General features: G+C 40.2%; 1 protein-coding gene across 1 annotated transcript in view; it reads left to right on the top strand.

Annotated features, from left to right (window-relative positions):
- Positions 1-24852, top strand: part of LOC149282094 (1-acyl-sn-glycerol-3-phosphate acyltransferase delta-like) — a 29258-nt gene extending 4406 nt beyond the window's left edge. The window contains exons 3-8 of the mRNA XM_089498625.1: positions 11791-11952; positions 13178-13331; positions 17784-17886; positions 19882-19957; positions 20282-20480; positions 24761-24852. Of these exons, the coding sequence (XP_089354751.1) occupies positions 11791-11952; positions 13178-13331; positions 17784-17886; positions 19882-19957; positions 20282-20480; positions 24761-24852 (786 nt within the window). The remainder of the gene's footprint in view (positions 1-11790; positions 11953-13177; positions 13332-17783; positions 17887-19881; positions 19958-20281; positions 20481-24760) is intronic.
- Positions 24853-25405: the final 553 nt, after the last annotated feature.

A 25405-nucleotide genomic window follows, 5' to 3' on the forward strand; every position in this document is an offset into this window, starting at 1 on the left:
AGTTGTGCCTTGCTGTTTTAAGGTCTGGGGTAATGGACTAATATAGTGCTATTAGAAATGAATGCCATGTTTATGCTAATTTCACCAGATTTGGATTATTTATTTATTTTTACCTAGAATTTTATGTTGGTTTTGTCAATTTCCTATAACATTTATTTACTTATAGTGATAACATAAATTCATATAATCCAGCACATGCACGAGGCAGACCATATAGGTTGAGGTCTTGGATAATTGTATCTAAGAAAAAAAAGCTTGACATGGAATAACTTGCTGAATGTGAAGCAAATCTTCTCTGATGTGACAACATATAAAAATTCAGTGTTTTTAAAAAAAAAATTATATTGATGCTAGTCACATAACACTTATTAATGGTCTGTCAGTTTGAAATGAAACATGAAGCCCAAAAAAATCCTAAGTCTATAGTTCCTTTGCACATTGTTACTGTCATCTTTAGCCATTTTTCTTTTTTGCGTTGTTATTTTGAAAGAGAATAGAACAGTCATTTTCTGTCACATATAGGTGCCAATTTCTAGATAATTCTATGTTTTTGAATTGAGCTCTCTAGAGAGAAGTCCTGAGGGATGTCATTCAGCTCCAGCATTAACAACCTATTTCTGTTCCTAAAAATAATAATGAAGCTTTGCTTTTGTATCTTCTCTTTACCAATGTGGATGCTCAGGTTCAATAAATATGTCAGCCTCTGGTGTTCGTGTTCTTGGTGAGTGTAAAGTTGTGAAATATGCTGCATGCAGCTTCTGCTCGTTGAAATATAGTGCTTGGAAATTTTACATTAATACCCAAAGATCCCCTAACTGCCCTATAGAGTAGATGAATGCATTGATCTAAGGGTTGATCTTTTTGAAGTCAGTATATTTTAATTAGATACAGAATGAAAAGATTTACCTCACTTTCATGAGGGGAAAAAACCCTGCTTGTTCTTAAACGTGCATGTATTGAAGTGTTCAATGAATATTAATAAAGAACAATTTATGTACACCAAAGCAAATATTAGTAAACATAAACAAATAGCATGCTCTTATGTGTACCACTGCAATTTCCAATGAAAATCTAAAAATTCTGAATCTCTTCCTTTTAGAACTTGACATAGCAAAGAGTCATTAGTGTGCCCTTTCAGGCAATTTCAGTTATCATAGTAAGTTGGATTTGTGTGCTTCACAAATAGGTGTGTGCAAGATAATTTTTTAAAATATATTTTTGTTAACCCCTTAAGGACAATGGACGGTCCCTGAAAACAATGCATTGTGAGCCAGTACATGTATGGGCTTTGTCATTAAGGGGTTAATATCAGATTAAAAATAGGTTTTTAAAAAGTGTTTCATTTCTAATTCTTAGATTGTTCTTTTAAGACTTTGACTCCTTTATCTTGTTGCCTTCTGGTAAGCAATAGAATCTGAATCGCTCAGACACTGACTAAAGTCTTTCGTTGAAAAAGCAGGACACCTTTTGCATTTCTATAAACTTGCTTGGTGTGGTATTCAAGCAAACTCACATGAAGTATTACATGACTGACAACAGTGGCAGTTTTGAGGTGTGCAGGTAAAAGATTATTGAAACAATGATATAAAACTACATTTTCTTCAATGCTAATTCACATTGCTGTAGACCGCACAGAAAAAAATAATTCCTTGGGACTTCCTCTTTAACACATTCCTAGGATTTCTACTAAGTTGTTAAGTTACTTAATCGCTGGTGATTTAGTTCAAGCAGCATGTGCAAGTGTAGGAGAAGAGAGAGGTTTTCACGTCTGGAAATTAACTAGATCATGCTAGCCCATGTTCACGTGATGACATTTTAAACTAAATACCTCAAACTATTTTACTGACAAGTACAGACTTAATGGCAAAACCCAGGGCGGGCCTTAGGGGTGTGTGGCCGCACAGGGCGCCGTGGCAACAGAGGCGCCTGGCCGGGACTTAAATTAAAACATTGTTTTGTTGGTTTTTTTAACTTTAACATGGAGGATGTTAAATAAAGGAAAACAAAAAAAACCAATGTTTTAATTTAAGTCCCGGGCAGGGGCGCCGAGCGGTTGCTCGCAAAGTTTTCAGCAACCGCTTGGCGCCCCCTCACTCTCCGTGACTCCATCGCGAAATATGATGTCATATTCTGGCGCTCAGCTGTGAAGCTGCACCGAGGCAGAGCGGGAAGACAGACGCCTCCCGCTTCCCACCGCAGGACTCAACAAAGTAAGTAAGGATAATGATGGGGGGGGCAGTGAGAAGGGGCAGGGGGGGAGTGAGAAGGGGCAGAGGTGGTAGATAGTGAGAAGTGGCAGAGGTGGGAAAGGCAGTGAGAAGGGGCAGAGGTGGTAGATAGTGAGAAAGGGGAGTTTTGTGACTAATTTTTTTCCTTTCTTTTTTTGGGATGGAGGGGGCACCAGAGGAGTAGTCTGCACAGGGCGCCAGAACACCTAAGGCCGACTCTCGCAAAACCTACAGGACAGTTCCATTTAAAATTGCATGGTTGCATTCTATTACTGTCATCTTGACTTAACAAAAAAAGGTTTGTTTCTTATTTAATAACCATCCAGAATTGAAAGATTGTATATAAAACAAAAAAATCAAGGATTCTTGAGTACTAGCATATTATAAAAAAAAACGGGCAGTAATCACAATGTGTTTCAAAGCTACAACTGATTACTTTCTAATTTATTTTGTCTTGTAGAAACATACAATTCACTTTCGGAGAAACAGAGCTTTAGTTCTGTCATGCAGAAGTACTATGGTATCCTCAAAACGGAGCAATGTAAAAAGTAGAATAATCAATATTAATCATATAGAAACCAATGATTTCATAGGGATTAAATCCATTTAGCCATTCTCATCTGCCCTTTTGTGCATGCATTAAAACATCGGCTTCGTTTTTACGTTTAGGATGGCCTTCTCCTTGCATGCTTAACCAGGGCCGGCCTTTGGGGTGTGCGACCTGTGCGACCGCACAGGGCGCCACACTCCAGGGGGCGCCGCCGCCACCGTAGCGTACCGCTGCCGCCAGCAGCGTACCTAGTGGCGGGGGGGGGGGGCGAGCGGCACCCGGTGCCGCTCATCAGGGGGGCACCCGGCACCCCTCCAGAGACGGACAGTAATGTCCGCCGCTGGAGGAGCAGGCTCGCAAGGGAGCGGTATCGGAGGTCTTTAACAGACCTCCGGCTCCCTTGAGTGATTTTAAACCGGTTCAAGGATCTCCCTTGAACCCGGCTTAACATTACTCAAGGGAGCCGGAGGTCTGTTAAAGACCTCCGATACCGCTCCCTTGTGATCCGCGCGGCAACAGCTGCTGTGCGCCGGGGTTTGTTGTCAGATCCCGGCGCACAGCACTGAAGCCGCGCCCACCGCTATCCGTGCCCTCTGACCCGGAAGAAGACAGAAGAACTGAAGAAGAAGAACGAAGAGGAGGAAAAGGAGCTGTAAGGAGAAAATAGGAAAGGTAGGAAAGCATTCAGTGAGAGTGGATTGGTATGTGTGTGGATTAGTGTATATATGTGTGGATTAGTGTATATATGTGTGGATTGGTATATATGTGTGGATTAGTATATATGTGTGGATTGGTATATATGTGTGGATTAGTGTATACGTGTGGATTGGTATACGTCTGGATTGGTATGTGTGTGGATTGGTATATATGTGTGGATTAGTGTGTGTGGATTGGTAAATGTGGATTGGTATATATGTGTGGATTAGTGTATACGTGTGGATTGGTATGCGTGTGGATTAGTATATGTGTGGATTGGTAAGTGTGTGAGAGTGATGGGTGTTATGCTGTACCATTTCCAATGTCTTTTTCATGATCTAATTATGCTCTAAAAGTACATCATAACTCCCATCACTCAATACTGTTCCATACAGTGGCAGAGCTGGGAGGCAGAGGCCTTGCACCCCCACCGCAGGACTCCTGAAAGGTAAGTGAACTTCAGAGGGAAAGGGTAGATAGTTAGGAGGGCGTATAAAGGGAGAAGGGAGTGAGACAGGGGAAAGGGGGTAGATAGGGAGAAGGGAGTGAGAAGGGGTAGATACGGCAGAAGAGAGTGAGAAGGGGTAGATAGGGCAATCATACTACTATCATGCCAAGTCTGCGAGTAAATCCTGGAATCTGGGTATGCCTGGGCATGATAGGAATGTGATTGCTGTTAATCATATATATATATGATATAAATAGACTTGAAAACCGAAGTTGTTTGTGTGGTTATTTGGAAAGTCCCTGGAGTGCCGGTAACTATTTTTGGACTTTATATATATATATATATATATATATATATATAAATATTATTTAATTGTTTTCTCCTATTTTGGTGTGTTACTTACTTTAAATAAAAGTGTTAGATTTTTTATGGTGTTGGGGGGGTCATATTCGGTTTTGGCCAGGTAAATGCTGCACTTTTGGTTTCAGTCCAGAATTCGTTTCGGTGCATCCCTACTACTAAGCCAGACAATTAAGTGGTAGGCCTAGACCACATCAATGTTTGGCGTAGTATATAGTGATTGGGGTTTTGTTACAAGTTTTTATTCCTTTCTTTTTTTGGGATGGGGGGGCGCCAGAGGAGTAGTCCGCACAGGGCGCCAGAACACCTAAGGCCGGCTCTGCTTAAATCCCAGTGCTGTGTTCAGCGTTCAGAATAGCATGCATAGATACAAATTTAGCTACCTTCCGTTTTCTTGTACATCTGCATAGTGCACCCAATCCATTATGCATTGTTACAGAATACACTATTGAAAGGTGTGTAAAATCCATCACAAAGATGATGGACAGGATTGCTAATATGATTTTGCATTAACTAATGTGTTACAATCCTGTAGTGCTAATACCATAGGGGTGAGTAAAAATGAGCTGCTGGTATAAGAGAAGAGGGCTCTGTTTCTATTGTACAGTTTACGTGAGATTAAGGAGATCAGAAAGATAGTGAAGGACTTTTAGCGCACGAATGGTATGATTTTAGTGAAAGTTAAGAACAGGAAGTTTCTTATTGTATGTGTTTAGTGTTTAAACCCGCCAATCCTCAAGTCCCTGAGCAATTTTGCCATTTTTGCGGTATGTCAGTTCAGTTTATACCCCTTTCCTGCGAATAGTGTACCCATGTAAACTATATATTGTTTATTTTTAAGGAGAGAGAGAGAGGGCTTTCTTTTGATGCCATAGTTAATTAGCTGAAAATTTAGGATGAGAAATTTAGTAAAAACTAGCGAAAAATTTCCCCTCTGAATTAGGTAATGTGACGGCAAATCGTCTCCAAGCTTATCAATTCAGCTGTCCTGATTTCAACAATATCTAATTTACCGTATTGGCTCGGATATAGGCCGCCCCCGTATATAGGCCGCACCCTAAAAGTTTGGTGCTTTTTTAAAGAAAGTTTTTTTCTTTTAAAAAAGCACCAAAAAAACATGCTGCCACTGTCCTCCCTCCCCGAGATATGCTGCCACTGTCCTCCTCCCTCCCCGAGATATGCTGCCACTGTCCCGTCCCCCCCCCCCAGAATATGCTGCCACTGTCCACCTCTGCCCCCCCCCCCCGACTTACCGGAGCAGACTCCCGCAGGACACCTGGGAGTCTACTCCGGTAAGTCGGGGGGGGCAGAGGTAAAACGCTTAGACAACCTCCCGTGCCGGCACCCCCCCCCCCCGTGGGAAGTGCTGGCAGGGGAGGCTGTCTGAGCGTATCGGGGAGTAGGATGCAGGTCCCCTGCACCGCTGCGGGGGATCTGTATCCTAACCCCGCTGCCTGCCCGGCGCCCGGGACTGCATGTCCCGGGCCTCGGGCGCTAGACCCCGAATATAGGCCGCACCCCCACTTTAAATACTTAAAGTGGGGGGAAAAAGTGCGGCCTATATTCGAGCCAATACGGTATATAGAATTTCCATGCTTTCCCAGCACCTATAGGGAACATACTATAAGGTGTACATTATTCTTATAATACATATATACATTATACAAAGCCATAGAATTTTCACATTAGGTATGATGGATTGCAACTCTAATTTTAAACAAATAAACCAAAAATACCCTCAAAAGTATATATTTTTGTAAAGCAGCATATCCTGTTGATGACCTTCAGGGTGACGTGAGCAGTGACGCGACCCGAAACGGAATGGACGATCGTGCGATCAGGCATTTAAAATAGTAACAGTTTTCCGGCGCTCACGCCGGCAGCTGTTACAGGAGATCGCGAAGCAGAAAGCCAGTGATGCTGGCTTCTGCTGACAGAGGGGAGCCCAGGCTGTCAAACAACCGGTACGTCCATAGATGTTTCTTGAGATGCATTTTATAGACGTACCGGTACATCCATAGGGGACTGAAGGGGTTAAACTATGAAGAAATCTCCCTCAACTACATATAATACAGGACCAGTCAAGCCCTTCTTGTAGTAAAAGCTCACTGATTGGAACCTTCATAATATATTAACGACACGTGATCTGCGGTTTCAGCTCATGATGGTTAGAATAATTGTTTTGGACTGAATGAAAATTAACCTCCTATTTTGAAGCTTCGTTTAAGTTCAGTGATTGGCAGTTTTTTGGGATAGTATTAGAGTTGTTGGTATTCTTTAATTATCTTATTTTTTTTATTTATTTTTTTGGACATTTCCAAAAATTTTCTCTGTGAGGGTGTAGGCGAAATACTATGTCCACAATTTTTGATTTTAAATTTTTTTCTTTTTTTTTCTTTTAAAAAAAATCTATTTTTACAGCAGTGGGCACAGGCACTTTTTAAGGTAAATCATTGTTTATTGTAATTTTTGTTGTGCGGTTGGGACGTGGGATACAAACGGGAAAAAGGTAACGGGAGGGAAGGGAAGATATACTAGGCAGTATAATGAGAGGTTAACAATCTATTTAACCCCTTGATGACAATTGCCGGTCCGGGCACGTCACGGAAAATCAAGTGGTTAACGACAATTGACGTGCCAGGACCTTTAAACGGGTGCAGAAAGCGATCTACTTTCGCTTTCTGCACCCAAACGGCGTTGCTGTAATGCCTCGACCTCGAGGCATTCAGCAACGCCACATTGTATGGCGGCGGACGCCTGTTTTAAAAGCGTTTAGGAGGCGATCAACGATCAGGAGGCATCCAGCGACACCAAACACTTACCTCTGGATGGACTGTGACCGCTCCGGAGAGCTGTCACAGCTGCCGCTGCTGGTGATCTTCACCATCAGCAAGATGGCGGCGGCCCGGGAAAAAAAACAATAAAGACGAAAAAGTTCGCTAGATAGTCTCCAGACCCTCTAGAGAACTCTGGCTCCACTTGCAGGTTGAATACAGGTACTGCATTCAACCATGCAAGTCAATGGAGCCCAGCTTTCTAATCACAGTGTGATTAGTAAAAATAAATTAAATAAAATAATAATAATTAGAAAAAAAATAGTAAAAAAAACAGTAAACTGTAAAAATAATTTCCCACTGATGTCACCATCAGGGGAACCTTCAAGTTGAAAAAAAATGTTACATTTTTTTAAAAAGGCAACAAAAATAAAATATATATATATAAAAAATATATTTTTGTGAGCAAGTCCTAAAATTAGCATATTAGCTTAAAACAATTCTCGCATGGAAAGAGTTAAAATACTGGCATATTAAATGCCCATGGGGTGTCTACTTTTAAAAAAAAATGTATGATTTGATGGGGTAAAATGAATTGGCCGGGTTCAACAATGTCCCAAATAACACGGGGGGAAGGATGGCCACACATCTAATTTCCAATTATAAAAATGCACACGTACCAAATGTGGCCTTTTTAGTTCCCCCCAAAAATGACAAGCCCATGCATGTGGGGTATCACTGTACTCAGGAGATGTTGCTGAACACCAGGAGCTGTAAATTCATACATAAAATAGGTGTGTGGGGGAAAAATACACACAAAAAAATACTACTGCAAACTTTGAAAGAATTCTGGTGGTTAAATGTGTGCATGCAAAGAGTTAAAATATCAGCATTTAAAATACCCTGGGGTGTCTAGTTTTCAAAAATATATGGTTTTGTTGTGCACACTGAAATGGCCCGGTTCAAAGATGTACCAAATAGGGCATGGGCAGTGGATCCCCAAATGCCAAAGTTCAACATTGAAAAATGCGCATGCCCCAAATGTGGCCCTTTTGCCCCCAAACAGCCAGGCAAAATCATTCATGTGAGGTATTGCTGTACTCAGGAGATGTTGCTGAACACATATTGGGGTGTTTTGTGATAGTGACATATACGAGAACCTTTTAATTCATACCTGAAGTAAAAATGTGTGTGACAAAACATATGCAAAAAAATGACTACCACAAAGTTTGACAAAGACTGGAGGTAGATATGGTGCATGGAAAGAGTTAAAATACTAGCATTTGAAATACCCTGGGGTGTCTAGTTTTCAAAAATATATGGCTTTATTGGGCATACTGAAATGGCCCGGCTCAAAGATGTACCAAATAGGACATGGGCAGTTGATCGCCAAACGCCAAAGTTCAACATTGAAAATGCGCATGCCCCAAATGTGGCCCTTTTGCCCCGAAACAGCCAGGCAAAATCATTCATGTGAGGTATCGCTGTACTCAGGAGATGTTGCTAAACACATATTGAGGTGTTTTATGATTGTGCCATAATAGATTGTACCAGAACCTGTTTATTCATACCTGAAGTAAAATGTGTGTGAAAAAACAAATGCAAAAATAATTACTACCATAAAGTTTGACAAAGGCTGATGGTAGAATTAGTGCTTGGAAAGGGTTAAAATACTAGCATTTGGAATACCCTGGGCTGTCTAGTTTTCATAGATATATGATTTGATGGGGTAAATTGCGTGGGCCGGCTTCAAATATACCCGAAATGGCACATCGGGGGAAGAATTACCAGATTTGGAAAAAATGGCTTTGAAATAGCAAAACGCCAACTGTACTTATTGCCCCATAATGTGTAGAAAAAAGCAAAAAAAAAACCATAAAAACATTGGGTATTTCTACAAATAGTAGAATCTATTTAGCAGGTTTTTTCATTACCTTTTATTGATGATTAAAAGATTTTTCAACTAAAAGTTAGAAACAGTCATTTTTTTTTTCTAAATTTTTCACCATATTTTATACTTTTTTTAATAGTAAATAATACGATACAATCAAAACAATGTCATCTAAAGAAAGCCCTTCTTGTCCTGAAAAAAACAATATCTAATGTGTGTGGGTTCAGTAAACGGGAAAGAAGAAAATTACAGCTAAACACGAGCCGCGCAGAAATGTTAAAACGGCCATTGTCACGAAGGGTACAAAAAGTAAAATCAGCCTTTGTCACGAAGGGGTTAAAAGGATGAACAGTAAAATGTTAATACAGAAACATAATTCTTATGCAACAGACTTTAAACAAAACAGTATTTCAAAAAGGAACACAAGGGGAAGCCCAACAGTCATCACGTTTCCTCGATTCTAAAGAGAAGCTAAGGCACCAGCTCAGCCCGTAGAGAGGCTCTGTCTCCTTTCAAGCTCAGTCTTCTTAAATAGGGAGAGGGCTTGCCTATGGTCTCTACACTATGTCTAGGGGAGGTAAACTATACCAGTTTCCCAGTTGCTTGGTCACAAACTGGAAACCTAGACCTGCAGGTGTTATGCTTTTAAGCTTTCTTTTCCTGTCCAAGGACATTTGCGGGTGGGTATCGCCATTGCCCACATGGTGCTAGATTATGCAGCAGGGGCAGGAAGTTGCGTATCTTCATCATTAATTCCTTAATGTCCTCTGTTGAGCTGTATGTGGTGCGTTGGACCTTATTGTGTGCGTGACATCTAACACAATATAAAGTAAAATAAATCAATAAATTCACATATAATGTAATAGTGCAGGTGCACACTGAAATATCACAAATGTACAGTAGTCAGATGCGCACACACAACCGCCGCTTCTGCCGGCACTTCCGCTTGGACTTTTATGGCGGAGCACCGAAAGGTCATGTGACGCCAGTGTGCTGTCATAGAAGCCCCGGCAGAAGTGCCGACGGCAGCGGAGGTTGTCTGCGCACATTGTGCAGATGTCCACCGGCTGCCATAGAGGAGGATCCAGGTCCCCAGCAGCGCTGGGGGGATCTGGATCTTAGTCTTGTAGTCAGACCTCTATTTGAGGTCTGATTTATAAGACGACCTTGAATATTAAGACCAGGGAAAATGCTCTGAAAAAAAGATAGTCTTATAATCAAGCAAATATGGTTGTTTTAAAACAGATTGAGAAAATGGAAGACTCGCTCCTTATGCAGAAACTGGATGCTGTGTGTACTTCTGACACTGTTGATCCACCGTCATAAGTAATGCAAAAATGAACAGATCAGTACTGCGCATTTCAATACAAATGAAGCACCGCTTTTATTTACAGTGTATATGCAGATGTTTAGGGGCTTCATCTCAGTGTACCTAATCTATTGTGAAAAACACCCATATAAAAGCTTATATGCGCAATAATTAAATATTTAAGTAATTGGCAATTTCTATTATTTACCTGGAAACCGGCTATTCAAAGATATTGTTAAAGTTGTGATAATGTTTCGCCCCTCCTCTTATGGGGGACACCTCTCTTGAGCCGAAAGCCTCCCGGGAGCTCTTGAGTAAATCTTCAGAACCTTCAGAGTGGCAAGAGCAGATCTGGGAGAAGTAAATAATTCAGACACACACAAGGTGTTCGTTCTCAGTCACTTCTCAATTTATTCATTGTTGCGAGCGGGTTTAAATACTATTTCAGGGGGACTGCTACAAAACCATTCACAAAGAAAAATGTAACACTCAGCATATAGTGGGTACAACTAATCCACATCAAACATAGACTAAGGTAAAAAGTTCTTATTTACACAAGAGTAAATATCTTCCTAGCATCCAGACAGGTAAACATATGTTATCTCGTTACTTAAGGATGAGAAAGAAATCATTAACAAGACTTGTCTACGTTGGCAAAAGTGTCTACAACAACATGTATATTTAATAAAAAATGGTGTTCATTTAAATTTCATATTTACAAGTTGCATAGCAATGTATTTGCTGGAATAAAATACCTCACATCTTATATTTGAGGTTGTTTTATAATCTGACCTTAAATAGAGGTTTTACTATAAGACGACCTCCATTGCTGCCCAAGGCTTCCATGACGAAACGCCGGCATGACATGACCTTCCGGTACTCCACCGTAGAAGCTCTAGCGGAAGTACCGGGCAGCAGTGGAGGTAGTCGATTAAAAAACGACCCTAATTATAAGACTTTATAAATTTTAATAGTAATTTAGAAAGAAAAAAATTTTTTTGTTAGTAAATATTCACATGTAAAACTATATCTGAGAAAAATGCATGTTTTATTTGTATTTCCTTTTATTTGCCAACCTGCCCCATGGCTTGCTACTCTGCCCCCCAGATATGCCTTATACCCCCCCCATATATATGCCACTCGGCCCCCAATATGCCTTATACCTTCTATATGCCACTCCGCCTCTCTGATATGCCAAATATGCCAATAACTCCCTGGTGTCAAGTGAGGGCAGCATGTGGATGTCTCCGCGTAGATAAATTCCGCTGCTTCCGCCCTGGCTTCTATGGTGGAGCACCGGAAGGTCATGTCACATCGGCGCTCCGTCCTAGAAGTCCCGGCAGAAGTGCCAGCCAGCAGCGGAGGTTATCTGCACGTATCGTGCAGACATCCACCGGCTGCAAGAGAGGAGGATCCAGGTCTCCTGCAGCACTATAGGGTAGTCTTATATTCAGTTTTTTTTTTTCTACATTTAAATTTTGAGAAACAAAGGTAATTTTAATATAAAGTGTTTTTGTTTTTTGTTTCTGCTTAGAGTTCCAAAGTTTTAGCAAAGAAGGAACTCTCTTATGTTCCAGTGATTGGCTGGATGTGGTACTTCCTGGAAATTGTGTTCTGCAAGAGAAAATGGGAAGAAGATAGAAAATCAGTTATGCAAGCTTTATATAATCTTAGCGATTACCCCGAACATTTTTGGGTAAGTGAAAATAATTTAAATTGGTTTCTGTGAAGAAAATCCCTTGGGTATCTGGACTCTGTCCTTCCACTGTTTTGCCATGGAACTTTGCCATTTTGAAAAAAATTATTTTGGAACTTCTTAAAACTAGGGATTGGTTTTAAAGGCAGTTGGGGGAAATCCTGCTAGGAAAAGGCTGGCCAAGGGGCTGATCAAATAGGAAAAAAAATCACATTTTACACAGAAATATGGGTCAAATAGATGGAAGCATTTTGGTAGCATTTTGTTTGAGTTTTCAGCAGGTTGGCAAAATCCATCCCTCCCACATATTTGTTGTGTTTGAGGATGCAGTGAGGTTTGCTTACTGCATTCCCTCCTTTCCTGGTTGACAGTGTTTTTCTGTATAGTATATAGAGTATAGTAGACCGGGCATATGCTTCTTTATTGTCTGTGTAAAGGGCCAGCAGTTAGTCACTGCTGGTGAAAACCCTTTATTTAGCATGGCAAAATATTTTGCCATATGTGCCTTAAAAGCTGGTCAGCTGGAATAATTCTGGTGTCTATCCTTCCTTTCCTATATGAAAAATGACAAGGTACTGTACTGCTTTGCATAGTTTGTAAAGTTTCATTCAACATTTTGGATGGGATGTGTTAAAAAAATAAGCCTCCAATAGCATCACCAAGTGGATATGGACCTTATGATCTGGTGTGTACAGCTTCAGAAAACCTTTTTGATAAAAAGAGACTTTTTTCCTTTTATAAACAGATCTAATGCCATTTTTGTCAGATCAGTGAGGAGCTAGGGTTCTCCATAGCATGAGACTGGATTAACTGCCAAAAATTGAGCGCCATAATTTTTTTTCACACCACTAACAATATTAGCTGGCTCACAAGTCTCTATTACATTTAAAATGGACCATGGAAGAAGTGGTACAGGTGACTGACAGCCAACACATTGCCAGTGCTCAAATCCTAAACTACAGATATATACTTTAAATAAACTGGATTCTTCAGTGCTATATTTTGGCCAACACACACAAGCTAGACTGTCATGCCAAATTTACAGATTTTAATATTTAATATTCTTCTTATAGCATCATTTTTTTTTTATGCGTCCCACACCAATTTTCTGTAAAAGTTCCATCCTTTTTATAACTTTGTTCTAACATCCTTTTATAACATTTGGCAAATTTTGACCAATTTTATTAAAACAAATATATATATATATATTTTATTCACATTTCAGTTTCTAATCCATTGTGAGGGTACACGTTTTACAGAGAAAAAACATTTAATCAGCATGCAAGTGGCAGAAGCCAAGGGTCTTCCAAAACTGAAGCACCACCTACTCCCAAGAACGAAAGGATTTGCCATTACTGTGAAAAGTTTGAGAAATGTAGGTAAGGAAAGCCACTTGAAAACTTTTTCTTTTCCAGATTTAATTGGTTTATTTGTAACATGGGCTATTTCTCAGACAAAGGGAATTATTTGATGAATCTACACAAGAACAGTGTTATACAGTGTTAGGTAGTTGAACAATCCCAAAATCCTGAAGCTGCTGTTTGTTTGCTATACAAGTAACGCTTAATAGGTTAAAGGGCAGATGTTTCCAAGTACTGGATTGACTATGATCATCCATGTTAACGAAACCAATTGAATAACGGAATATTAATGTACAAATCCTGGAAAATCCTATTAGAATCCATTAGCCACATTTTGCTGCATAAACAGCTTTTTTTTTTGTACCAGCTTTGCACACGGTGTCGGGGTGATTTTTGACCGATTCTTCATGGCAGAGTTGTTCCAGGTTCTTCAGTTTGGACATCATTTGTGGGCAGTTGTCAAATAGTGCTTCTTAGTGGGATTTACTATGAGGTTATAGTCTAGGACATTCATTCATTTTTTGTTCCTGAAGGCTTCCTTTCCTGTTTTGGCTTCTACTTGGGATTATTGTCCTGGTAAATTCCCTCCCCCTTTTTCCCCCTCCAATATTTTTCTATGCTTTTGTACCTTTTGTGTTCTTCCTTCAATTTAAAAAAGAAAAAAAAAAAGATTGCCCACTAAATCACAACCACATAAAGCTGTGATGCACTCATGCCTTCTAGCAAACTCCAGACATGTTGTCAGATGGCTTCTGTCTTGCATAGTCTCCTACAAGCATTATGTAGCACTCCTGATATGGTTGACTGGTGCATTGTTGACCTCTCAGACCTTAATTCGTAGTGTCTGAGTGGTGTGATGCAGCTTCCATTTCCTGATTATTAATCTAACTGAATTTATTGGTATGTGCAAACACATAGACATTACATTTACGCTTTATCTCTGCCTTCTGTATAATGTCATTTAGACTTATTTTCCTTTAGCAAAATAATTATAGGACACCAGTACATAAACCCTCAAACTATAACCGGGAAAAAAAACCTCCAAATATATGTACTGTATTTGCTCGATTTATAAGATGATCTGCCCCCAAACTGTGGATTTTAATTGAAGAAAAACTCTTCCCACTATTTCTACCACTAGCCTTTGTCAAAGTTCGTGGTAGTAATTTTTTTGGTTTTACACACATTGTACTTTAGGTATGAATTTATAGCTCTTGGAATATATCACTGCCAAATATGCCATCCATACATAGGTGTGTCAAGTTTTCTTGGGGGGAGGGGTTAAAGACCACTGTGAAGGAGACTCGTACTCAGACTGAGTAGCTCCGCCGTAGAAATCTTCCTTGCTGTGAATGCTCAACTGCTCGAGGGGTTAACCCTTTATATCCCCCCCCCCCAAGCACTAGCCTAAGCTTAGTGTAGGGGTTAAAACCGAACTCAGTTTATTGAAGACAACTCAGATAATTATTCACAACACATGATAGGATTAGGGGTATAATCTCATCAACCACCAGACAGCTTGGCACCGTCATACAGTTCTATGGCCAGTAATGGCCATCTGACAAAGAGTCACTATTTCGGGGGTGATCCCGATGGAGTGACGTCAATCCCTGGGCACCAATGGAGAGTCAGGGTCCGAATATGTTATGGTCTAAAAAGCGATATGATCGGACGTCAGGACCCCTGAGCGACAGCGTCGGAAACTTCCCTAGGAATAGCCCGCACTGAGTTCTGTAGCCGCAGCTGAGTAAACCCTCGGTTCTAAAGATTGGTATTAAAACCAGGGTTCGCAAATAAGCTCCCTCTCTGTAACCATGAGCGACGTGGTGGAACAAAGGGTGGCCGTAGCAACACAGTTCCAGTTGTCGGCAGGCATCGCCGTGGTTCCTTTTGCGGCTAGGTCCTGGCTTGTAGACCCCCATTGCCAGCTAGTTCATGGGAGTCTGGCTCCAGCAGACCAACAGTCCTGTTCACAGCGCTGCGGAATCGGCCGGTGCTTTATAAATAAATGTAATGTAATGTTCACCCTGTGCTCATCTTAGACATAAGAGGGGACTGGGCAGGCAGGGAAGGAGTCTCCCCAGGTACCCACCAGTGCCCCCTTCCCAAACTCAAAACATACCACCATGTTTCCTCAGCCTCAGGGGGTTACCGTGAAAGGCACATTTGGGAGGTGCACATTTTTTAGTCTAGTATTTTTCTATTATTGTTCTATTTGGGACATTTTTGAAGCCAGCCAATTCAATTTATCCCCATCAAACCATACATTTTTGAAAACTAGACACCCCAGGGTATTTCAAATGATGGTGGTATTTTATCTATGTGGTTCTTACGGAAAGTACCACAAGCTATTGTATCAAAACAAATAGCTTAACCCCTTCGCGTCTGGTGACTTACCAGGTACGCCATGTCCAAGTGGGCTCATCAGTTCTGTGACATACCTGGTGCGTCATGCAAAAAAATGCCCCTGCTTGGGCAGACCAGTATAGCCGCCCCAAGCCCCCCCCGAGCCTTTGATCACTCCCACGGGAGCGATTCTGCAGGCTCAAAATGCAATAACTGGATTGTGTTTTCAGCTGCCACAGGCAGCTTCAGGGTCTCCACAACATTCCCCTGCTGCCTAAGGTAACCACATGTCCCGGATTGTCCAGGACAGTCCCAGAATGAGGAGTCTGAGTGTGACCGTGTTTGTCACTGTGTTTGTCTGTTTATCACTGTGTGTGTAATGTCTGGTAAAAAAGGAGTTAATTCTCTGAATGTACTCATGCCTGGTATCAGAGGGGTTAACATTCTATATATACTCATGTCTGTAATGAGTGTATGTATATTATTAAATCTGAAATCAACATGGTTTCCAAGACTTCTTAATAATTAATATATAATAGTATATGTGAATCCGTGTGTATGTGAGATATATATATAATATATATGTGTATGTGACTGTGTGCATATGTGAATCAGTGTATAAATATATACACCTGTGTGTGGGATCTCATCTGCTTCATAGTGTGTCCCTGAATGGCAGAAAAAAATGTGGTCACCCTACTGCTGCCTGATCTCTCCATGAGACCGACAGTGCAGCATTAGTCCCTTCAATGCCACAGCATTTTAAGGGTTAATACCCATTTTGTACGAGGGCTCTGCTGCTGGTCTGCCTGGAAGCCTTGTGGGCCGGCCGAGCAGCACTGGGGCCGTGTAGCATAGGCCCGCAGCTTACCTGCTTTCCAGGGGGGGAGTATATTTACACAGTGTGCGAGCATCGCTGCGGGGCTATGTTACAAGTAATACATGAGTGAGTTAGTGAGTAAATGAGTGAATGAATTTATAAGTGTTTGGGGGCAAAAGTGGCACTGTGGGACATGTTTCTTGTGAAGTTGGGGTACCCTGGGGCAATTTACCCTACAGGGCCCTGTGGTTTCTAGTTATGCCCCTAGTGTGGGATGTGGGCACATAAGCTCAACCATGCAACAAAATATATGGGCAAATATTTCCACAGCTGCTTTTCATTCCCAGTCCAGCTCTGATATAAAGCAGGCTGTGTCCATAACTATTGTAGCATTGCGTGAGTTGTTAATCATATTATCACTTGTTCACTTGTCTCCTGTTATATGTCATCTCCTCTTCCGCCTGTAAGTTCCCCATATAAGCTGTCCAGTGTCAGTACCTTTTTTCCCACTTAACCAAGTACTATCTGGCTCCTTGAAGGGAGTCATTGCAAAGCAGAATATTTAACTCTTCCAGCTGCAGGTGTGTTCAACCTGGAATTTAGCAGAAGGATAACCAGTGATAAAGCACAGGAAACAAGGCCCTAAACGGGTCCGGTACAAGCTCCTGGGTACCTTCACAGTGGTAATGCATGAAGTCTGTTTGTGATATAAAAGGGTTTTATGAGAAGGTATAATATAAGTGTTTTGTAGAGTTAAAGAAGCAAAGTCTTAGTTGATTTTTTTTCCCAAGTGTACTTTAATAATAATGACTACTATTGATAGCAGTAATTGGAAAGAGACACTTATTGGACGAGTTGCTGTTTTAACTTCCTAGTTCATTATGAGGGGCAAACACTAGCAAGTTTCTAAAGCGAGAAGAGCTGAGCTGGTCCTGTAAAATGCATAATTCAGTGGATGAAGAAATATGTGCATTATACAGGACTAGTCAAGGTCTTTTTGTAGAAGACCCTTGCTGATATTGGTTCTTCTATTGATTAATCTTGAAGCATTTCTCCTTTTTAAATAATTGAATAATAACTAATCCACTTTATTTTGTGAACCTCTCTGCATACTTACTATTATTTTGAGCCTGACCAGATTCATTATTATTTACCATTCTCCTGTATTGGATACTATTCAATATATGCAGCATCATATTGGTAAGTTAACATCTAATAATTATAAATAAAATATAATTCATGTTTAGTTATCTGTGTTCAACCCAAAATATCTCTAAAAAAACCCCCAAATTCTTTGTTTTCAGTTTCTGCTGTATATGATTCAACCCTTAATTTTAGAAATAATGAAAATCCAACTTTGCTTGGAGTTTTAAATGGAAAAAAATACCACGCAGATCTGTATGTAAGGTGAGTAATTTAAAATATGTAATATTTTTAAGACGGGGGGCATAGAACAAAAGTCATTAATAGTGTCTAATGTCAATTCTCGGTTGACAGCATCAATATGTAAAGACTCAGGTCAGAAAGGGAACTATAATGTTAAAAAAATTCAGAACAGCTTAATTGTCTATATCATAAAACTGATATTTGTGACTAATATACTAAACTACCCTTGATTAAGTTGCACAGCCCAGTGCTGACAAACAGCTTTTATAGGCTTAACTTGTGTCATATAGCAAGAATAGTTAACATAATGCTGCGAAAACACTGCATGATCTTACTCAGTGATAGCGTAGTCTATCCTTAAGTAGAGCATTATATACTGTATGCCACATTTATGACCCAGTTAAAAAGAATTTGACACCAGATAAGAAAGATTTAGCCCATCTAGTCTGCTGGTTTTTCCCTCAATAAATTTCCTACTTTATTTGGCCCTTGGTCTTGTCTTGCATAAATAGGCAGAAGGCCTGTATGTATGTTTAAGTTCATTTACCGTATTAACCTCTATCAAAAGGCCATTCCACTTTTTTACCATCATGCATACCTTTTCCATGAGCATTCTGACTTTGCACTACTAGTTGTTTCCCCACTGCAACAGTTGTTCTCATTACAAACCTTGGTGAAAGAAAACACAAATTGACTCAACCAAAAACCTAAATGAAACACAAAAATATACTAGTTTACCAACAGCATTGTACATGCTTTATACGCATCTTTACGCTCAGCTTCATCTCAATCTTCATGCTATCAAGGTGCTATCTTGCCTAACATAGTTTATTGTCTCCTCTATATGTAGATAAATCACAGTTAGTACCTGGAGTTTCCCAATGCCCAAAAAAGATTATAAACAGTAGGGATGCACCGATATATAGGTGGCTGAAATAGATCGGCCAAAAAGGGCATTATCTGCAAAACGCAGAAAAAAAAAAACGTCCATAAATAATCGTCCTCAGGGGCCCTGCTTACCTGTGCGTTGGTCGCACAGTGTGTGAGCAATGTCCCTTGTACTGGCCAGGAGAAGCAGGAACCCAGCAGAGTCACGTTCCTTCTTCCGCTGGGCGGGACAAGAGAAGTTGTTCGCACAGAGTGTGAGCAACACAGGGGGAAGCAGCAGGGCACCTGCGGAAGTCTGGTATTGAGAGATCTGTAGTTCAGGTAAGGGGGTGGGGAAGGGTGTATGAGCAAGTATGCGTGCTTGAGGGAATGAATGAGTATCTGTGAGTGAATGAATGTTTGGAAATGAGTGAATGAATGAGTGTGTGATAGCATGGATGTGTAAGTGTGGGGGGATAGCATGGCATAGGGAGGCTGTAATAACATTCCTATCATTCCCACAGAGCCTTATAAATGACCTTGTAACCCTTCTAAGACTGTTTTACATTAACATCTGTTTTTTAAAGATGTTAAACAATGTTTTTCTTACTCTGACCAAAAATCAACCTTTAAAAAATATGTAACAATGCAGAAATCTTGCATAGAAGTCAAATACTTTTTCACCCTGCTGTTTATGTAATAACGACAACTGACAGTGAAACTGAAAAAGTGAAAATGTGTTATGTGGATGAGAAAAGAGCATATGATGAACGTACACTGATACCATTTTTTTTATTCTCACCTACGAACATAGGATAAAAGAATAGTTCATTCATATGAAACTTTCAGATTCAAAATGCTGCATAGTGTGACGTGATAAATGAAACTTTATCTTACACATTCTAGGACTATGTGTTGGATGCCAGGACATGACCTTTTAGCCTGGTGCTCTGCCTCACAAGGGGACACAATGTGTGGGAGACTGTTTTGGCTAGGCAGACTCTGCCTAGGCCAGAATATGTTGCTAACTACCTATATCTTAAGGAGGTCTTGGGATATTACATAAAACCTCTAATAGTTAATTATCACAGGTGTTGTTACTAGCGCATTTTAAATGTACATCTCTTAATCTTTTCTTAACCATTGCAGGCGAATTCCACTAGAACAAATACCAGAAGATGAGCAGGAATGTGCCATTTGGCTACACAAGCTGTACCAGGAAAAAGTAAGTGTCTTCCATGATGGATTTTAAGAAGTGGTTAAAATAGTAAAAATCCCCCAGCTGTCTCCGCCACAGTCCACATCATGAAAAATGTAACAGGTGCTGTGCGCCTTTAATATATTTAGTGTAATTTATAGATGTTTGTTGATACCATATTGAAAATAAGAGTATGGGTCCACTGTGTCAGCAAAGCTTCATGAGCAAATAGTTTTCTTTAATGAAATAAAAAGAAATGTTAACTAGTTGTAGTAAAAAAAGAGACTTTCTCTTAAATCATCATGTTTATCCTACAGCTTTCATATTGAAAATTGATTTTAATCATTTTAGGATGCTTTTCAAGAGGAGTATTACAGGACTGGAGTTTATCCTGGCACTGCTGTTGTTCCACCTCGCAGGCCATGGAGTCTCCTAAACTGGCTATTTTGGGCCGTGGTCTTATCATATCCCTTATTCAAAGTTTTGGTTAACATGCTCAGCAGTGGATCATATATGACGCTGGCTATTTTTGCACTATTGATGGTAATTGGTAAGTTAAAATGTAATGTAAGTTAAAAGGAATCTAAAGAAAATGCTAAAAAGCAACATGACCATTCCAATCCTGTCTGTAGGATGCAAGCTGCTTGTGTTATTATTCATTGTCATATACATATAAATAAATAACACAAGCAGTTTGCATCCTACATACAGGGTTTAAAAAAAAATTATATATATTAGGCAAACTGTATTCCCCAGCTTTAAATTATGTCTATTTTAAATATGCAAAAGACCCTAATTGTAGTAGGGACATTTTTACATTAATAACCACACTGGCCATTTTAATGTTGCTGAACAGCTCATCTAAAGTGCTAACCCGTGGTATGTGGAACGGATAATGCGGTTGCTGATTCCCCTCTGTGAGTGCATACATCTTACATGTACACAAGTGCTGGACATCACTGGTCGGTAATATTTAAAATATGTATGTGTCCTCAAAAATGTTCTGATGCAGTGTAACTCTCATAAACAATTGTATTCTGTATGAACTGTTGGCGGATTAAGATTGTGTCTGTAGTTATATAATCATTCAACCTAGGTGAATGCTGTCTCATTCTGTCAATCACTTTTATACCCGAGTTACATAGATTTATATCATCTTTTTATATATTTAATTTGAAGTTCTGGACAATTTTTTGTTACACGTGTGCATTCGAATTCATAGGAATTGCACATTTAACAACATTTGCATATTTCCTCAATTTGTACAAAAACAACAAGACCCTGCCCCCACAAAGAGAACAAAAACAAACGCTCAGAATTTATATTTGAAATTTGTGGGCTCTTTCACTGACTCTCTTATCCAGTTCTCTCTTACTCTCTGCGTGGCGCCATGTCTCATAGCTCCGCTTTTTCTCTTGCATGTTCTGTCTTCCGGCGTCTTTCCTCATCCACATTTCCACGGACATAACCTCCGATTGGAGGATTGTCCAAATTGTGATAATAGACTTGTGCACTGCAATCCAAATCTGATTTTCGGGCAACGAATTTCGTTTCCCGGCTGTTCAGCTCAAACAACAACTTTCCGGGGCGTTCTCAAAGGAGGATGTCTTTGACACACTCAGTTTTGCACTATAGGATCACCGCCAGCAACGGTAGCACTGTATCAATGGATACACACATCTAGCAGCATGCTATGGGACTCAATTTCTCCAAAAATTGGACCAGTTTGATTAATTGATCCCTCTGAGTAAAAAAGGTGATATAGCGGCAGCAGTAGTAGCAGGGCACTGGGAGTAGGTTGACACTGGTACATATCCGTACAGGACACTGAATTTCCCCTAAAATTAGAAAACCATTTATCCCTCAGTAAGGAAGGAAATTGAGCTGCAGCAACAGAGGCAGAGCAGGGCACAGGGCAAGCAGTAGCAGACAGATTGATCCCCCCTTATATTAGAAATGAGCAATGATTGATCCACAAGAGTAAGGAAGGGCATTGAGGCGCAGGGCATTGGCTAGGCACTGGCAGACAGACACATCCAGTGACAAGACTGACCCTCCCGTCCCCTCCCCATGTATTAGAAAAAAGTAAGGAAGGTGAGAGAGGAGCAGCAGCAGGGTACTGGGTGATGATAGGTACCATATTTATCGGCGTATTACACACATCTACGTATAACACACACCTGCATTTCGCCTCCTCTGTTTTGGAGCAAAGCGCCAGTGTTATACACCAATAAATACGGTATATGTAGCCCTTGGAAGCAGGACTTAAAGGCCATGAAGAATGCCTAGTCTTGTCACCAATATTTATCAATGTGGATTAAGAAAAATATATAATAAGATATATATTGATAGGTACTGACAGCTGCAGACCAGGTACACCCCGCAGTTTTGAGTCATCTAGCCATCACAATTTGGCCCTTGTCAAACTCACTCAGATCCTTATGCTTGCCCATTTTTCCTGCTTCTAACACATCAACCTTGAGTATGAAATGTTCACTTGCTGCCTAATATATCCCAGCCACTGAGAGGGGCCATGATAACGACTGTCAGTGTTATTCACTTCACCTGTCAGTGATCATGTTATAAAAAAAATATGTATGTGGGTTATGACTGTAATCAGGAGACAAGGAAGGCCAATTTTATGATGAAATATATAATATAATTTTATTACTTTAAAAAAGTGAAATATGGTGGAAAAATTAAACTGTTTTTCTGACTTTTACCTGAAAAATCTTTTACTCATCTACAAAGCTAAGGGAAAAAAAACTGCTAAATAAATTCTAATATTTGTCCTAACTAGAAATGCCCAAAGTTTTTCTTTTTTGCAAGTTATAGTGCAATAAATACAAGCAGCTTTTTACTATTCCACTATTCTAATACCATTTTTTTCAAATCTGTTCATAGTGACCGGATGTCCTATTTAGGGCATATTTGAAGCCGGTCAGTTCAGTTTACACCATCAAACCATATATGTTTTCAAAATGAAATAGCAGCCTTTGTCAAACTTTGTGGTAGTAATTGTTTTGCCCCCCCCCCTCACATTTTATTATAGGTATGAATTTAGAGCTCCTGGTATATGTTGCTGCCAAACACCCCAATGTGCTCAGCAACATCTAATGAATACAGGGGTACCACCCATGCATGGATTTGTTTGAGGGCTAAAAGGTTACATTTGGGAGGTGCCCAATTTTTCTGACATTGTTGATCGCCTCCTAAGTACGTCAGGTGCCGCCATCATTTAAAGGCATATATTCAATATGGTGTTGCTGCAATGCAAACAAAGCAATTGATTGCATTCTACGCTTGCTTAACCCCATGATGTGCCACATCAATTGTCGTCACATCAGTTGTCACTCAAGGGTTAATTTTTACTGTATGTCTGTTAACTACCGTATTTGCTCGATTCTAAGACCAGTTTGTTTTCAAAAAAATACCCCTCGTCTTATAATCGGGGTCGTCGTATAATCAGACCTCAAATAGGTCTGACTATGAGACGACTAAGATCTAGATCCCCCCGCAGCTGCAGGGGACCTGGATCCTCCTGTCTCACCCCCCCCCGTCCCACTTAGCGTTACTTCTGAGTCCCCGGTGTGTAGCTGGGGCAGCGTGTAGATGTCTACGCGATTCGCGTAGGCAACTTCCGCTGCAGCGGGGGTTGTCTGCATCTATCGCGCAGACCTTCCCCGGCTGTCAGAGATCAGAGTTCCCCGTGCCGGTGCGGGGAACTCTGATCTCTGACAGTCGGGGAAGGTCTGAGCGATGGACACGGACAACCCCTGCTGCTAGCCACGCCTCCTTCCGGCTGCAGCGTAAGTGCGTGGGATCTACACGCTTCCCCGGCTACATGACAGGGAAGTCAGAAGCACCGGTAAGTTTTTTGGGGGGGCGGGGGAGTGTTAAATGGGGGGCATAAGGCATTTCTGGAGGCAGAGTGCTCTGTGAAATGCCTTTTAACCCCCTTAATGCCACTCTGCCTCCAGAAATGCCTTTTTAACCCTCTATACGCCACTCTGCCTCCTGAATGCCTTAAACCTCCCTATATGCCACTCTTCCCCATAATATGCCTTTAACCCTCTAAATGCCAGAGTGGCATATAGGGGTATAAGGCATTTCTGGAGGCAGAGTGGCACATAGAGGGTTAAAAGGCATATCATGGGGCACAGTGGCATATAGGGGGGTATAAGGCATTTCTGGGGCAGATGTGCATAACTGGGGGGCAGGTTGGAAAATATAAGGAAATAAAACCAAAATATTTTTCTCAATCATAGCTTTTATTTAAAAAAAAAAAATAGTTTAGATGAATTAACATTTACTGGTAAAACTTTTTTCCTATAGGGTCGTCTTATATTCAGGCTTTTTCTTTTTTTCCTAAATTAATATTCAGATTTGGGGGGTCATCTTATAATCAGGGTCGTCTTATAATGGAGCAAATACGGTATTTACTTGTTTTGAGGATAGACTTTGCTATTTAGAAAATATGAGCGTGATATGTCAGACAGCTTGAAAAGCGAATGCTTTTCTTTGTATCATAGCAACCAATGCAATGATGCGGATTGGTCCATTCCACAGATTGCTATCATGACCACTTTAAAGATGTGATTCCACACCGGTTTGTAAACATAACCTTACGTAACTTATGTAAAAGAGTGGCCTCCCCCCAAAAATCTAGTTGGTATTTTGCAATAATTTTATTAAGGTTTTATTTTAATTTTATTAAGCAGGTGTTACTGCTAATTGTATATGAATGTGTGTCTGTGTGTGTGTGTGTGTGTATATATATATATATATATATATGTTCTCATTCTAACTTGCATTTACTTATCTTTGCAGTTTCCGTGGTTGTACGTCGGATGATAGGAGTCACTGAGATAGAAAGGGGCTCAGCATATGGCAATCATGAAAACAAGAGGAAACAGACTTAGCAGCGTAAGAGACTTCTTGGACTAAAAATGGAACACACTATGGATATTGTCTTTTCAGAGTTGGCACAGTTTTTTACAATGCCATGAAGCACTGGTCTTTAAAAATTCATATCATTCTGTGATATCAGAGGGTTGTTTTTAAAAAAAAACCGACAATTACTATTCACTGGATCCTTGGCCTACAACACTGGACAGAACAAGATGTTGCACTTTTATGTGGTATTCTCTTAGACAATTAATAAATACAACAATTAATAAATACAACATCCCAGTAGCGTGATTTCTAATCTGCATTGTTGGGCTGTTTTGTGTTATTATATTTACTATATTTTATCATTTCAATTCAAAAACCTTTTTATTATTGGTAAAGTACAATTTAAATGTATTTTAATATATGCACACAAAATATCCACTGTATACTAAACATGAGAAATCTTAAAACAAGTGCATATTTAGAAGTACAAGGAACTTTTTTTTTACTTATGTATACACAGTTTGCTAATTCTGTACATTATGGGGTCTAAACGGAAAAGATAAAGATATAGGAGCGAGC

Source organism: Sceloporus occidentalis, unplaced genomic scaffold (genome assembly GCF_023333645.1).
Source record: "Sceloporus occidentalis isolate IW3139 unplaced genomic scaffold, rSceOcc1.0.p SCAF_123, whole genome shotgun sequence".
NCBI classification, from domain to species: domain Eukaryota; kingdom Metazoa; phylum Chordata; class Lepidosauria; order Squamata; family Phrynosomatidae; genus Sceloporus; species Sceloporus occidentalis.